Below are 17,229 nucleotides of genomic sequence, written 5' to 3'. Positions count from 1 at the left end.
GTGCGTGCGTGCGTGCGTGCGTGCGTGCGTGCGTGCGTGCGTGCGTGTGTGTGTGTGTGCGTGCGTGTGTGTGTGTGTGAACCGAACAGAACCGAAGCGCAGGAATGCTCACACAATTGTTTGTCCACACAAATAGGTAAAGTGGTTCGGTGTGTATACATATTTATGATTGGCCATGTCATTGTTCTCATTATCAATCTCACTCAACAAATTAATGTAACTTATTATTAAGGTTGGTTTCACAGCTGTGCGTACGGTCCGTACAGACTGTCCTACAATGAACGCACGGGTGGCCTGTGCGGAGTTCACGCGGAGCGTGTTCAGTACGGAGCAACGTCACTGTAAAACGATATCTACACGTGTTACTCCGCACCGGTGCTCCGCGCGGACTGTCCGCAGACAAATCCGCAATTTTCTGAAACCAGACTTAAACTCAACTGTACACGTACTAAAGTGTGGTTAAAATTCTAATTTTGAAAACTGTGTTTACATTGTAGAGTTAGTTAAATCGCTTGGTTCGGTAACTACGCCGTCGCTCCGTTCAATAAACAACGTATTTCTAAAATGAAATAGTGATGGGAATGGTTTTGATTTACAACAACTCTAAAAGTGTGTACCGTTTAGGTTCTCGGATTTCTCTCAGAGAAAAGTTTGAGGAGACTGGTATCATGATTGTGGCATCACAGTACATTTACTCAAATATTTTGTATGCCCGTAAAAATATACATAATTTCAATAAGAAAGAAGATATCCATAATATTAACCTTAGAACTAAGTCCAGACTCATGGTACCACGTTTTCGTTAAACTGAGATAAACGATTCTTTTATGGAGAACTGTATACGTTTTTACAATAAGATTTCGGAGCATATCTAAGATTAACATTTCCTAAGTTTAATAGTTACATTAAAAGTATTTTAATTGAAAAGTCACGTTACAAAATTGTAGACTACGTGTTAGATAAAGATGTATGGAAAGACAACGTGTGTCTGGATTCCACATAAATATCATTCATTCAAAAGAGCAATCCCTAGAGTTTCTTGCTCGTTCTTCTCAGGGAGGTCAGCGTAGTGAACGAGCAGTAGCTTAAAAAACGACGTTTTCAAGTGCGAAAATTAAATAATAAATGATTATTTGACCTTGATTCCGACTGTTTTATATAAAAAAGACCTCGGATGATTACTTTTCCGTTTTCGTTATATTTTCATTACAATTACATCTATGTACCAAGTTTTATTAAAATCGGTTAGCGAAAAATATGTGGTATCCAATAAACTAGATCCATTCCCGAATGTGCCACTCGTAGAGGTAGAATATTTTCCTCAAATTTGAATGGGACCAAACCTTAGTTGTGACAGTGTTCGTCAGGGAAGTGCCAACTTACCTATTTGTACCCACAAAAAGTAGTAATGTAAGCATTACTGCGTTTCGGTTTTGAAGGGTAAGGGTGCTAGTGAAATTACAGGCAGTGACCATGACTTATGAACTTATGTCTCAGGGTGACGGGCGTAGTGGCAGTGCCATTGTTATGGATAGGCATGTCGCTTACCACCACGCACAACTTGTTCGTCCCGTCTCTTATAGGTATTATTTATATATATTATTTATATATTTCCTAGTGAAAACATAATGGTAGCCAGTATAGACATTCTTTATTTTATTCAATGCACCAAGCTCTAGTAATGGAAGCCCTAGTTTCAAACATTGTCGCATCAGCAAAAAGAATTGTCCGCGAGTAAATAAAAGTTAACCGAGTCTATTTCAAGTTGGGAAAAACGATAAACGCATTGCTTTCAACTCTTGGAGCTAAAAAATGGTGGATATTGACACAAAAAAGGGAGACTGACTGTATGCAAAAAACAGATCACAATTTAGTAGACTTGTAGCATCATATATTATAATAGCCATTTGTTACCGAGACTGGCACTATACAAAGTATCTTCATACTTAGTAAATAATCTGTTGTTTTATTTTGTTTGGTGACTTTGTTTTGTAATTAATTACTTATTAGTGTCCTACCGTTTCTCAAGCAGGACGCGGGTTCAAATTGCTCTCTGTTCTAAGTTTCTCGTAATGTGCTAAATTAATTTGAAAAATACCATGAGCTTTTCAGGGAAGGTAAACATTGTGATGAAATCTGCATGTCGCATGTATTAAGAGCTCTCATGCCAAAAAAATGTTGACGTGGGCTCCGCCCAAATTTGTGAAACAAATATATGCCTCAAGTTCGCGTGACATGCGACAGGAGATGTTGAATTTTGCGCGTTAAAAGTACCAAATTCGTTTTAGCGGAATAACTCTAAAACTAAAGGGTTTAAAAAAAATCCGTAGTGACAGTTCTCGATCACGCTTAAATATAATTAATTATCTAACTTTTGTTCTAATAACCTGTAGCATTTCGAGGATAAATCGAAAAAATGTGAAAATTAGAGGTCATTCCGATTTTTATCTATCGAGGAAACTTTATTGTTTAATGTTTCTGATTAGTGTCTATGCTTGAATATATCGTGTAGTTGCTCATACAATATTTTATTTTTAACTTTAAAGTGGATATACCCCTCTAAAATCAAATCGAAGATTAGGAATTTTTCCTCTGCTCCCTCTTAACATATGTTACGTGAGTGCTCTGGCATTTGTGAACCGATTTTATTTCTTTTTTTGTTGGAAAGAAAGAAAGAAAGATATGTTAGTATTTGTCCCATTTAAATTTGAAGAAAACATTCCACCTCTAAGGACATAAAACTAGGGGATGAATCCGGTTTCGCGCATTTTCCGGTAACCGATTCAATAAAACTTGGCAAATAGACGTAATTCCACGGACTTTTGAGGTCGTTTTTTTTTTATTATTCGTATTAATGTTATGTCTGACACTATTTTTATAAAAAAAAAATATTATTCTCCTTAACATAAATTTAAGCGTGGAACACACAGAGAGCGTTTGTGAGACTCTCGTTATTGATTTCACGACGTGTAATTGTTGTATATAGAAATTCTATGTTAATAGGTTTCGTACTAAAACACGTGTTTAAGTTTTATTTCTATAATGTGGGACGTACCGTGGGCTGTATAATGATGATGAGCCTTTATGTTCCAATTGACATCAATCACATAAAATGCCTAATCGAAAAATCAACAATAAAATTTCCGTTTCAAATGGAATTGAAATTCAAATCAAGTTCATTTTATTGATGCTGTCATTAGATTTCTTTATCATAATAATGAATTCAGTTTTATTTTATACCTATATCATATTATATTTGGTTATAAATTTTTTTTAACCAAAAATGTTTTATTTCAACATATAATCTTTACAATTTTGTGGCTCGAGAATCCCTTTTTAACCGACTTCAAAAAAGAATTGAGAACCTCCTTCTCAATTCGACTGTATGTTCTTTTTTTTGTATGTATGTTACGCGATAATTCCGGTATTTGTGAACCGATTGTCATGATTCTTTTTTTTGTTGGAAAGGGGGTACATCCATAGGGGTCCCATTTCATTTTGAAGAAAATCGTCCACCTCGAAGGGTGGCTGTTCACGCATTAATTTGTAATAAAGGACAAAGAAACAAAGAAAAGACTATTAAAAATTAACAAAAGATGATTAATATCAAGGAGTAAAATGTGCGAGTAGTGAGTGAGTGAGTGAGTGTGTGTGTAAGTGGGATTATTTGTGTGTGTGGTGATGCACACAGGGTATACGTGGATTTGCAAGTTACAACAACCAATGTGTTAGTAACGTGGTACGGACTTCGTGTTTGTTTTTGATCTAGAATTATTCCAGCACTTCTAAAAGACGTTCTGTATCCTCATAATCCAATGATCGTAACCATTTTGAGAGCGTAGATTTCAAGTCATACAAGATCAATGGGTGCAGAATTAGTACTTTATTTATTTTATTATAGAGATAAGAGAACTGTCCGTTAAATTGTTTACTAGCAAAGGTGGTACGTACAGTACAGAAGAGTATTAGTGAAATTAGGGGAACATAGGATTTGTCAACTTTATATCTCAGGATGGCAGATCTTTTAAGGCTCTGAGTGGCACTGCAACTGTTGTGGGTAGAAGTGTCCTTTAGCTGCACAACTAGTTCATCCTGTTTAATACATTAAACATCGTGTGTGATACAGCAATCGAGCGCGCGTGCAAAGACGTTGATCACTGCTGCTGTGCTATTAGCCTTTTATATGGACGCTCTTTCCGTTGTAACAAAAACAAACACGAGCATCGCGCGGAAAAGTACTTTAGCTTAAAACATTTTAAACAGGAAATAGCGCCCGCGTATCGCGCACGACTGCGCGTGCAGGCTCTCCCGCACGCAATTCTGTATGCGATCACGCGCGTTGGAGTGACTGTGTAAAGGGTACTATTCTTAAAAAAACATCTTTTCTCGGAGCAGATGTATCTCGCTACATAGATATTTCCCTAATCAATGCGTTTGATACCTGTAAACCTAAATTTCCGTACCTATATATATTCATATTTGGTGGCTATTATTATAATTTAATATTATGTTTGGAAACTTACATTATTATTTATATTGCTTACCTTCATTACTTACACTATTTACATTATTTGCTTTACATCTTACATTTTTGCTTGATATAGCATTTAGAGTTAGGAATATATATTTGCGTGTGATGCACTTTGGTGGCATGGCTTACTGGGCTGCGATCGCTCACCATATGGTACTGGCAGAAAAGCAGCACTGTTTGTCTTCTCTCGGTCTATAGTATTCATCCTGAGTCAGGACCATTTCAGCACAAACTGTAGTCATAGGTCCATTAAAATTTTATCAGTTCTTATAGTATTTGTTTGTTTTTCTCGCAGAATGTGTTTTACACAAATGTGTATAAAATTAATAATGAATGTTCTATGTGCTTTTATGTTATACTCTGTGAAGTGATTGTAAATGTTTTGTTTCTGGTTGTATTTCTGCTGAATAAACGTGTTATCTATCTATCTATCTTTCTATTCTGCCGTCCACTAACTAAAACGCGGGCAAGTGACAAATGGTGAAATTTCCGTTTTAAATAGCAAAAAACTAGAGCACAACATTCTATTTTAAAAACAGTTCAAATTAGTCAACGTCTTCGACTTATCGGAGCTTTTTCAATAGTCCAAAATTTGGTTATGGTTTTTTATTATATCTTAAAAAAATATATTGTCTCTTAGCTACGTTTTGCGGCAGTGTTGTAAATACGACTTCACCTAATTGCTTTTCATGTGAGTTTGTTACATCACACAGCTGTCACGTCGTAAGTATCAAACAAAGCTATGATAATTCATACAAACCGATGTAACAATTAAGTTACAGAGTTTCGTATGGCGACAGGTGTGACTACACTGTCCGGGAACTGCCTTAAATTTAGATTGGAATGCCTAATTAAACATATACTTATTCCATATTATTATATATATGTATATGTATTTATAAGTATAATGTGTTGTTTAATAACTTCTACATGTATGTGTAAATGTTTATATCTAGCACCGCCGCTTTTATTCATGTTTAGTCTCTCTCCATCCTAAGGTTGTCCGCAAGAAATCGCTGTAAGCGATAAGACCGCCAATTGTTACCCAGCTGAGTTTAATTTTTGTCCTATAATCTCTCTGTGTTTGTGATGCTAACAATAAAGATTTTTTATCTATCTATCCATAGGTACTTTACAACGTATTTGGTTTCTTGTTGCAGAATGCTGTACATGTCCATTCCCATCTACCTGTTGGTCGTCGGGGCAGCTCTATGCGTCCCTGAGAACATCCAAGGCGACCACGACCATCCCACTGATGCACACGACCACATCGCTCCACTCGAGAAACGGTCGCCAAAGTATGACGGGCCAGAGAAAAGAGCATATAGTTATGTTTCCGAGTACAAGAGGCTGCCCGTGTATAACTTTGGACTTGGTAAAAGGTAAGAGAACAGTGAATGTAGCATAACTCTCGATAGACTTGACCACGGAAACCTGCGACACTATCGATTAGTTATTGGTAATACCGACCCAGTCAATATTATCGGAATGGAATAGTGTCGTTGGACGTCATAGATTAGACAAAACCGTATTTTCGCAAAAAATCTTTTTCAAATCGTGGCGTCTATATGGCGTGGTTTAATACCATACAGCCAAGTCTTGGTGAATTTTTCCATTATTTATTTTATACGTGAAGTGTGACAAGTCTTTATGCGATTTTTGATAATTGTTCTTATCTACCTAAAATCACAAGGTTAGTCTGTATGGTTTTAAACCTTTGCCATTTTCTAAAGCAAGTATTTAAAAAAGTAGCGTCACAGACTAATCTGGGTTGTAGCATTAGTTGAATGGATCCTATTGCATACGCCACAGCCGCACACGTGACATTTATTCAAATTATGTTGGCTATTCAAAATTAGATACACTTGCTTTGCTATTTTTGTTAGTTTTGTTTTTTTATTCTTTCTTTTTGTATATTTTTCTATTATGGCGTTGCCATAAATGGTTTCTATTCTATTCTATCCAACCTTCAAAATTTTTTTGTATCCTTCCAACAGGTCTGTAGATGCACAAACGGACAGGCAGCCTATCGATAACAACGACGCCATACTATCCGAGATCTTGGAACAATACGACGACTCTCCAGGTACATACATATTTCATTATAAGGATGACCTCGGTGGCCCAACGGTTTTCATTGTGGAGGCTAGATAAGGTGGTCCCGGGTTCGATTCCCGGTAGGACTTTGATTGTAATGGGCAACAAATTGACAGACAAACAGCATTTTTCTGAAATGTGTCTGGTCTAGACAGACCAATCCTAGATCCGGAGCTTTCGTTGCTCTGAGACTCATAGTACAGAAAATTGCCTGGTTTGAGGATAATAGCTAATTGGTGTGTTATATTTATATTATATTTTATTTACTCAGACTTTTAACTGCCTTCGTGGCAACGGTTACCAAGTTAGGCTGCCACGCATAGGTCCCGGGTTCGATTCCCGGGCCGGGAGAAATATATGTATGGCCTACATTTCCTTCTCTCGTGAGTTTAATAACAATAATAATAATAACGCACACAGTCACCCCGCACCAGGGAAACCCTTTATCGCAAATGCCATGGACACACATATAGACAATCACAAATAACCCCTAAACTCACTTTGCAATAGGTACCTACGTGATTTTAAGACCTAATTATGTAATGATTGCATAGAATACTTTTTCAACAACTAAATAAAATTAATTATCCACAACCAATATTTAATTAAATTTTGTTAACATTCCATGATTGATAACAAACTCAAAAAAAAAACAAACGAACGCTACAAAACAAAAAACTTACGAGATAGAATAGAAGTAGCCAAATACCGCTTACATTTTAACCAATCTTTTTTATGGCCCGGTTGCAAAATCTCCAGCCAATTTAACCAATCAGGAGGCAGCACAGCGTTTTAGTAGCGTCATATTTGATATTATAATTAGCAAAAATACGACGTATTTATATTGAAACTCATTATAGTTCCATTGTGATATGGTTTACGACAGTACAGGAACAGAAAAAAATATTTAAAAATCAACCCTTAGCACTTGATCCGGCAAACTAAGCGTGTTTGCAGTAGGCATCCTGCGCCATCCGACTTCCCCCGACTGCCCTGTCGTTTCACTGCGCTTTGCGCAACTGTATTGTTTGTAAAACAGTGGTTCTAATATTCCCCGATTTGTTTACAGCATACGAAAAACGCGCTCGTCCATACAGCTTCGGTCTTGGAAAACGTTTCGACGACGAAGAACAGTCGGAAGAGAAGCGAGCAAGATTATACGATTTCGGCCTCGGTAAACGGTTACCCCTGTACAACTTCGGATTGGGCAAACGCGCCAGGACTTACAGCTTCGGTCTAGGCAAACGCCTCAGCAGCAAGTTCAACTTTGGCCTTGGGAAACGGGAGAGGGACATGCATAGGTTCAATTTCGGACTCGGCAAGAGATCCTCCGAAGATCTTTTCGACGACAGCGATAATTACTACGAGGTCTAAATTTACGTTTCATTTTTCGTGAAAATTTACATGGAAGTTTTGCAGTATCTATAGCTTTGATTCGACGTGCTTTTTAAGACTCCTTATTCCTTATGTGTAACAAGGTTTAAAGTTATCTGTCCGGAGCGATTCTCTTGTGAAATCCCCAGCCAATTTTCACAAGGCAATCAAAAACAGTTCTGAAGAAATGTTAGCTATATTTTATTAAGGTTCCATGTAAATCTTCATGCTTTTAAATATTCATTGCTTTTAACTTTTAACTTTTCGACTGGGAATATCCTCTCTTTTAACCGTGTTAAAATAGTTAACTAATCAATTTTAATTATTAATAAATAAATAAATAAAATATTTTTATTGTCAATTTCACACTTTTGATCGATTTCATACTCATTAAAAAAATGAAAATAAATGGCAAAATCCACGAGAAAAAAATCTTGAAAAATTAAATCAAAATAAAGTAAAATTTCTTTTTTTAGTTAAAAATTTGTAAATTGTTGTTAAAACTTGTAGTTATTTATGTAAAAGATAGAACGTAAAAAATAGTTGAAGAATTGTAAAAGTTCATCACATTGAAGTATTGTAGAGTTACAATTATAACTAATATTTTGTTGACGACGAAATGTAACATTTACTTGGTGTCTGTTCAATATTATTGAAGTTTCTTTTAAGAAGGTACGTTTATAATAGTGTATAGAAAAATAAATAACGTTTTATTATCTGTTATTTACTATTACAGTTTATGTTTATTTTGCTATTGAAAACTTGTATCATTCTATAAGTTCGTATTCATCGTGCATGTAATTTAACCTTACTTTTACTCATTAAGTCTCTGTTAAGGAATTTAGTAAATACAGGAACTGCAACTATGGTGCAACTCTACAATAATGAATATATAACACTGGATTAATTTACAGTTTGCATTTATGCCTTCTTGTCGTAAAATTAATTGTTTTCAATGTTTGATTGATAGTTGCAATTAGAGTAACTCACGTTTTTCAGGAAACAAAAATGACACAGCTTGACGACAATCTTTTAACAAACTGAGACATATATATTCTATTTAGTTATTACATTTACTAAATAGAAAACTCCAGTTTGTTTCACAAAACAAATGAACAAAGGAATGTTGAACACGTTTATATCTTGTATAAGTTAACCACTTAATCTGCGTCACGAGTGTAGAATCACATTCCAGTTACATTTTAGTAACCAAATATCCCGGGTTTGATTCACAGTGTAACAAATTGTTCTAGACTTAAATGTATTACAATGATATATATAGCTTTTGTAATTCTATGAGTAACTAATGTTACCTAGTTAAAATCGCTTCGGAACGTTTAATAACTATAGTATTCGTGTCAATAACATTATTTTTTCAACAAAATTAAGTTTGTCTACGCAATTTAATAGCGCTTGTTACATTAATATAATATTGTTAGTGTCCGTTACATTAATTTTACAACGAAAATAAGTATTGTTACATAAATCGTAACTCTATAATACCAATATGAATAAGTAAGTAAGTAAGTTTCTTTAAGTAAACTTGTTTTCATTATAACCGTAAAATATGCATGAAATGAATAATACAAATAGTGAACATGGCATCATTCTATGTTATTATTTGGGTTTCCTTTTCTCACCCCCAAACCTTAATTATAAAGTTTGTAAATGGCAACAAAAGATGGTTATATTAACTAAAATAAAGGATAAGTCACGTACTTAAGTAAAATTTTTGACATCACGAGATTCGTCCAAGGATGTACTGCCACCTTACCTATTTCTGCCGCCACGCAGTAATGTGAGCATAACTGCTGTGTTCCGGTTTTCAACTTACGTCTCAGGGTGACAGGCGCAGTGGCAGTGCCTCTCAGATCTTTGCGATTTAAAGCTCTGATTGGCACTGTAGTGAAGCTTATAAAAAAATCCGCAGTGGCTACTAAAACTCTTCCGATTCCGTCGCTATGTTAAAAATTCGATTTGAATAACTGACTTTTCCGTTGGTTTTGTAAATATGACTAAGTCTCATGGTAGTTTTCTACTTAAAAAAGCGATTATTGCAAAAACGATCTTGATTCGGTTACGTTTTGGACGATTTCCGTAGTCGAATGGCTTGCTTCTATATTGTATAGTTTCTATATGGTCTCGGGTCTCGGTGTTTCTGGTACCGTCGTTGTTTCCGATTTCCATAATACACTACACTCTTCATCATTCAGCCATACGACGCCCACTGCTGGGCATAGGCCTCGCCCAACGATCTCCACGACGATCGGTCCTGCGCTGCCCGCATCCATCGGCTTCCCGCGCCCTCCACCAGATCGTCGGTCCACCTGGTGGGGGGCCTACCCACTGAGCGTCGTCCGGTGCGCGGTCGCCATTGAAGAACCTTTCCGCCCCAACGGCCATCGGTTCTCCTAGCTATGCTATAACTACACTCTTCACCTCATAATATATTAGAGCCGTTACACACGGCGACTTGTAGCAGCGGTGCAACCGCGATGCAGTCGCTAATCGCCTACCTTTACACACACGCGCGTGAGATTTAAAGTCAAAGGTTATGATTATTTCACTGGGAAGCAAATTACTATTGAATTTCATATTGATTAAACTCTATCGCTCATTCATAAAGCAGATTACCTTAAGCAGAATGAGCAAGATAGTCTACGGGTTGCTCTTTGTAAATAAATACACACATTTGTCATTTACAATATTTATTTCAAATATCATAGATTGAGTCAACCTGCAAGCGATAAAGGGATCCCTACCAAATTTATATACATACATACATATAATTAGTCATCCAAGTACGCAGAAGCAGTGTAATAACCATTAGTATTAATATTTTGTTTCACCATGCTTTTAAACCTCGTAAATGCATTGCCCCTTATATGAATTCGTGACTTTGTGAAGGCGACTGTTAGGCGCAACTCACACTGGCGCAAAGTCGAAGAGTCGCGACGCGTCCTGTTTTTCTCGCTCGCATTAGCGCGCCCGGATCAGTGTGGTCGGCGTCTGATGCGTTAACGCGCGTGGCGACGCGCGAAACCGCTCGAATTTAATCAAGCGCGATTCCATATTTGCATAACATAAATTTGTACCTTAGTAATGGGAAAATAGAGATGAATATGCCATAGCCGAAAAACATGACGCGTCGCGACGCTTCGATTCTGCGCCAATGTGAGTTGAGCATTAACAGCCATTTTGTTTTTACTAAAATAAAAAAACAAAAATATGAAATAGTAAAAAATTATAACTAAATTACCAAGTATATTTCCTATTTGATAGTTTTCTAGAATAGGGGCCCGTCTCAAAAGCGTCTCATTCATCACGAAGATTGATTTTAAAAAACTTGACATGTTTGCCGCACAAAATTGATATTTTTGATTTGGGCCACTATTCTTGAAAAGCCGGGATATATCTCGACATCGGAAAGATAATGGAGTCCGTGTTTCTTCGCTCTTGGCATCATGAATTGCAACATCTTTTCAGAAGTCCTACGGGTCAAGAAATGGGACCATCCTAATGACACTTGTACATTGAAGAAAGTTCTAAATCCTTGGAAACCGTGTGACTTTACGGCCTGAACTATCTTCTTAGAGGAAACACGTGCCCATCAACGCATTATAATGGATTGATGATGATAAATTTGAGAATAATAGAGCTCTTTACCTAATAGATACATGAAGCAACTTTCAAAAGTATTTAATATATTTTTACATATTTTATGATACCAAATAAAGGGACGAACAAAGGGCACCTAAACGTAAGGGACACACGTATCCATAACAGTTGCAGTGCCACTCAGAGCTTTAAATTATAAACCAGCACCCTCCAAAACCGGAACGCAGTAATACTTACATTACTGCTTGGCAGCAGAAATACGTAAGTTGGTAGTACTCCCCTGTACGAACTTTTTGACAAGGAGATCTCTCTACTGCTCTAACTGCTTTAACATTCTGTATAGGGACAAGGGTCTAAAATCTAGCATTGTAGAAAAAAATCACATCGAGAAATAAAACAATTTGCAGAGCAGCGTAGTGCGAGGAAAATCAAATTTGGCCGAGATGAAAAACAATAGGATACGATAATCATATTTAGAAAATATATATTGTTCTTTCCGTTTCCGTTTCATTCAATTTCCTTTTTCATATTTTATTGTCGCTAGTTATGTAGCTATGTAGTTGGACGGACTTCTTTTTTAAGCTACACAACCCAAACACAACTTAACAAGCAGTCAAACGGTGGTTGCCAGAAATATTATTCTACCATCATCAGCTAACACATTGCTTACAGAGGCAGTAAAAAAAAATCAGTGCTTAAGGGTTGATTTTACCATTGGTGAAGTAATTTTATTAAAAATACATCAAAGTAATCAGAATTCATAATGGGCAAAGGCCATAAAACAAAAAAAAAACTTGCAAAATCAGCATACTTAGTGGAAGCATATGAAAGTTAGCACATTCCCAATGTAACTAAAAATCAGAAATTCTTCAATCACGTGCAATTTTTTCTTTATACAGTCTATTCATTTGCACTCTCGCCATATTTAAGAAATTAATAATAAAAATAGATAGCCTTCCCGCATTTAAAAAGTCCGTCATTAAACGACTCATTTCACCTATTTTAAGACCTTATTGTTTATTATGTCTAGCAAAGTTTTGCAAATTGTCCGTAAATCGTATGCACCGCGCACGGACAGTGATCTCGCCACCTGTTTCACGGAGCGATACGTAATATTTCTAATTATTACTCGCGTTGTTATAGTTTACTAATTATTTACAGTAATTAGAGAAATTGACCGAAAAAAGTTTTTTTGTAACTTAGATTTGGTAATTAATGTTTTATTGAATTGATATTCAATTATTTTTTGTGAAATTACTCCACTAGTTTGTTACAATTATTAATACAAAGATCGAATACTCAGAAAAAATTCCTTCGATCCGGTCGGATTCGAACCGACGTCTTCTTGCATACCGTGCCAGACGATATACCAACTAAGCTACGGAACGAACCAACGGACCTCACGAATTCTTCTATGTGCTTGCGTCGTGTCGTCGTGATGATCTTGCTTATACATAATATATAGTACTTACATATATGCAAGGCACACAAATAAACACTTCACTTTACAAAGGATCTCGAACACATATTTATCATGCTTGCACACAATGTGTTAAGTTATAAAGAGGCCTAAGAGAAATGAAATTTATGAGTTAAAAGGGGATAGAGAATCGCTGTAAAATATAGGTGTATTAAAGATTGGTTACCTAAAAAAACGTCAATTAGGTACCGATGATTTTGCTTAACAATAAAACTGAAACTTAGTTAGTATCGAAGGATTTTTTTTTCTGAGTGTTCGATCTTTGTATTAATAATTATAACAAACTAGTGGAGTAATTTCACAAAAAATAATGTAATATCAATTCAATAAAAATTTAATTAATACAGTGAATAGCGACATCTCTCGCCAGGACTGGTAGCTGTAAAGGTACTAACTGGGTGATAAATCTGTCATAGATTTCTCATAGATGGCGCTACGACTAAAAAGTCGTTGAAAAACCAAATACAAAGACACAACGCAAGCACATAGAAAAATTAATGAGGTCCGTTGGTTCGTTCCGTGGCTTAGTTGGTATAGCGTCTAGCACGGTATGCAAGAAGACGTCGGTTCGAATCCGACCGGAACGAAGGAATTTTTTTTCTGAATGTTGGATCTTTGTATTAATAATTATAACAAACTAGTAGAGTAATTGAATATCAATTCAATAAAAATTTAATTAATAAAACTGAAACTAAACAATATATTAAAAACGGATTAGAGTAGGTTTTCTCTCGTTTTGCTTATGACATGTTAATAATTCAGTTTTGATTACGTTAATTATGACATGGCAATACTTTGTCGTACAAATTTAGAAGAAGATAACAAAGCGCTTCGTATGAATGGGTAGAATAAGGCTGTATATATATTACAAACAACAACGGTGGAGTGTTCCAGGCTATCCGAATAAGGACAATAAGGGTGGAAGTATGTAGTTTTTTAAATATTATAAAGGCAGCAAACAAGAGTAAGCCTCGCTTTATGGAAAGCGGTCACCGTCGCCTATGAACGCCTGCAACACCAGGGGCCCTTTAGGACCCTTTTGAAGGATTCCATACTGTATTCCTGCGGGAAATTGTACGTGGTAGGAAGCTCCTTGAAACCTTACGGGACGAGATCCACTCGACTCCAAAATATGAGGATGGACTCCCTGTCCGTGGCGAGCGGTGCGATGATTAAATGTTTGCTGTTGGCATCATGTCAAACAGTTCTTCAGAACATTGGCTATTGTACAGGCGATAGAACAGGCATGGCAAGGCAAAGTCTCTCCTCGAAGACAGTGGTTCCATATCGTCTGTAAGCACAGTATAAGAGTTCGTCAAGGAAGTAAGTAATGCCGCCTTACCTATTTCTGCCGCCAAGCAGTAATGTAAACATTGCGTTTCGCTAGACTTATGAACTTATGTATCAGGGTGACGGGCGCAGTGGCAGTACCCTTCAGATCTTTGTATTTTAAAGCTCTGAGTGGCACTGCAACTGTTATGGACAGGCGTGTCGCTTACCATCAGGCGCCCGCCTCTTGATATCATAAAAAAAAGATTATAACAGAGAAAACACGACATTTAGTTGATAAGACTTGATAAGTTTTTTTATAGATGTACAAACCATATCTGTCTTGCAAAAACGAGCGATTCGTTCAGTGTACCGTTGTGGGTTTCTCTAAGAGAGAAGTTTAAGGAGACTGTTGTCATATTGTGCCATCACAGTAAATACTCAAATATTTTGCTTGTGCGTAAAAATATACATAATTTCATTATGAAAGATTATACCTATCCTTAATATTAACCATAGAACTAAGTCCAAGCTCATGGTACCACGATTTCGTTTAACTAAGGTAAATGATTCTATTATGGGGAACTGTATACGTTTTTACAATAAGATTCCGATATATATAGATATATAATAAGATTTAAAAGTATGGAAAGACAACAAGAGTCTAAATTCCACACAATTATGATTCAAAGTGTATTCCGTAGCACTTAAATTTATTTGAAAAGAGCAATCCCTGGAGTTTCTTGCTCGTTCTTATCAGGGAGGTCAGCGTAATGAACGAGCGGGAGCTTAAATAGTGACGTTTTCAAGTGTAAAAATTGTACCTATGGAATAAATGATTATTTGACTTTGACTTTGACTTGCGTACAAATGGAATATAACTGTTTAAAGTAAGTTAAAATTGAAAATGTTCACGTTAAAAATTAAGGCACCCACTTTCACATATATTAACATAATCCTCAAGTTATTGCAACATCATGAACCTGTCGGACCCTGATTTGGTTATAAAGCCCTGCACGCAATAGAAAGTTCTGAAAAAGTACCGCCCCTTAAATATAAACAAGGACCTAATATTAATTCAATTTGAACCTTTTATTTTATGGTAAAAGGTTTACCTTTCCAGTTTAGTTATCTTAAAACTGTCAGGTACGCTTATTTGATCATAAACTCGTTGAAACTTGACATTTACTTTTAACTTTGTAATAGACCCGGTGGTGTTAGTTTTTATGTGATATTAAGGTCAATGATATTAATGTTATAATTTTATTAGAGTCTTAAATCGTTTATGTATAAGTACATATAACTTACAATAGTTATTGCCTTTATAACGCTTTAAACGTGTGCCGACTGACTGCATTTTGTCATTTAACCTTAGAGCTTAAGGTTGATCAACTTAATTACTTTCACCGAGTTCATAGCCAGAAATATTGACGAAATGTCATTTAATTCGTTTGAAAATATTCTGCCATATCGTTACTGTGACACGAGGATGGAAAAATTGGTTTCCACAGTCTAAGCTGTGACAACTGTGCTCCGATTGGCCAGCCCGAATTTGAAACAATTGACGGGTGTCGTCAATTGTTTCACTTCAAATCGACCAGTTAACTTGATCTTTACTATAATGGACGAAAATTGCAAAATTACATATTTAATATTTAATTAGATTAGAATTAGATGTTTTGCTGTTTTTCGTCACACCACCGCATGGAACAGCACGCCATTGTTAGAGATATTATTTTTATTACAGTAAATACAAAATATTTTTTGGAATATACGGCGTACACACTGGTCAGTTGTTGGCTCTGTCTATATTTCAGTGCAAACCAGAGTTGATATTTATAAGTGATGTATCACTGATGAGTTACCAGGAATTTTGTATGGCCCTTATTTCATCTCTATTTCTGGTTATATACTCGATGATTATTTTAAGATACTTCCTTCTTTTCGTATCAATGGCATATACTATAAGGCGCCGCGCAAACGTGTGTCTTGTCTTAAAAACAAGCAACCAGCAACGAAAAGCGAATATTCTATTTTTATACAATTGAAATTAAATCAGTTGTGGCAACCGGGCACAGACGCCGCCGGTTGCGGCAACCGGACACAGACGCTGGTTGCGCAGCAAATTGTAAGAAAATAAAATACTCGCTTCTAGTTGTCGATTGCTTGTATCCAACATAAGCGATTGCTTGTATCCAACGCACAAGCTCGTACATATTTTCATTTCAGATCTCGTGGAAAAGATGCGTAAATTCCAAGTACCGAATTATTACTGCAAGCGCCTTTACACACCGCATCCGATACGTATTCATTCCGAATCCGAGACTGTACAAATCTCGAATTCTCGGACCCATTTCGGATGTCGCTTGTGCACTAACTCCAATTCAAATCCGAAAAAATACGAATATTGCTTGTAACCTAGAGATAAAATGATCCCTGTGACATTGCAGACCGTCACTTCTAGGATTCGGAACAGCAGGCTGATTTCCCATCCGAGTCTCGAAATCAGATGGGTTTCCGAGCGACAAGATGAATCTGATTACTAGTATACTTTCTAATTTGTGAGTTAAATGAACTATTATTCCGATTTGAAATGTCAAAAGTTTCCAATCGGCCAGTTGTGAATCGCAATTAGACAATCGACTCGGAAGAGATAATTTAACTGCTGACACGAATCCAACGTAGTGCGCAAATGGTCCAACAAACAACGTGATGTAGGTTTATATGCAAGTGTGCCCTTACGAACTAAGCTTTATAAAATAAAGTGATAAGTGACAAGTGATCGACCAAAACAAAAGACAATGCCAAGTATGAAGCTTCATTCGCGTCATGCGTGTTTTAATTTGATCGAGTATTACTT

General features: G+C 36.3%; 1 protein-coding gene and 1 non-coding gene across 3 annotated transcripts in view; both read left to right on the top strand.

The window, feature by feature from the left end:
* LOC113240591 (allatostatin-A) overlaps positions 1–8,381 on the top strand; it is a 117,478-nt gene extending 109,097 nt beyond the window's left edge. The window contains exons 1-4 of one of the 2 annotated variants that reach the window (XM_026477931.1): positions 4,269–4,359; positions 5,692–5,913; positions 6,529–6,617; positions 7,698–8,381. In XM_026477931.1, coding sequence (XP_026333716.1) covers positions 5,693–5,913; positions 6,529–6,617; positions 7,698–8,002 — 615 coding nt within the window. In that variant the 5' untranslated portion in view covers positions 4,269–4,359; position 5,692 and the 3' untranslated portion in view covers positions 8,003–8,381. Of the gene's footprint in view, positions 1–4,268; positions 4,360–5,691; positions 5,914–6,528; positions 6,618–7,697 lie in introns of those variants that run through there. The other variant, XM_026477930.1, reaches the window with a different exon arrangement.
* Positions 8,382–13,613: 5,232 nt separating this feature from the next.
* Trnat-ggu lies at positions 13,614–13,687 on the top strand. Its single transcript has one exon. It is a non-coding gene; the product is annotated as a tRNA-Thr (tRNA).
* The last annotated feature ends 3,542 nt before the right edge of the window (positions 13,688–17,229 follow it).

The sequence above is a fragment of the Hyposmocoma kahamanoa genome, unplaced genomic scaffold, assembly GCF_003589595.1.
Source record: "Hyposmocoma kahamanoa isolate Upper Pololo Valley unplaced genomic scaffold, ASM358959v1 157, whole genome shotgun sequence".
Taxonomy (NCBI): domain Eukaryota; kingdom Metazoa; phylum Arthropoda; class Insecta; order Lepidoptera; family Cosmopterigidae; genus Hyposmocoma; species Hyposmocoma kahamanoa.
The sequence above is the reverse complement of the archived record's forward strand: the minus strand, read 5'-3'. Positions and strand labels throughout refer to the sequence as shown.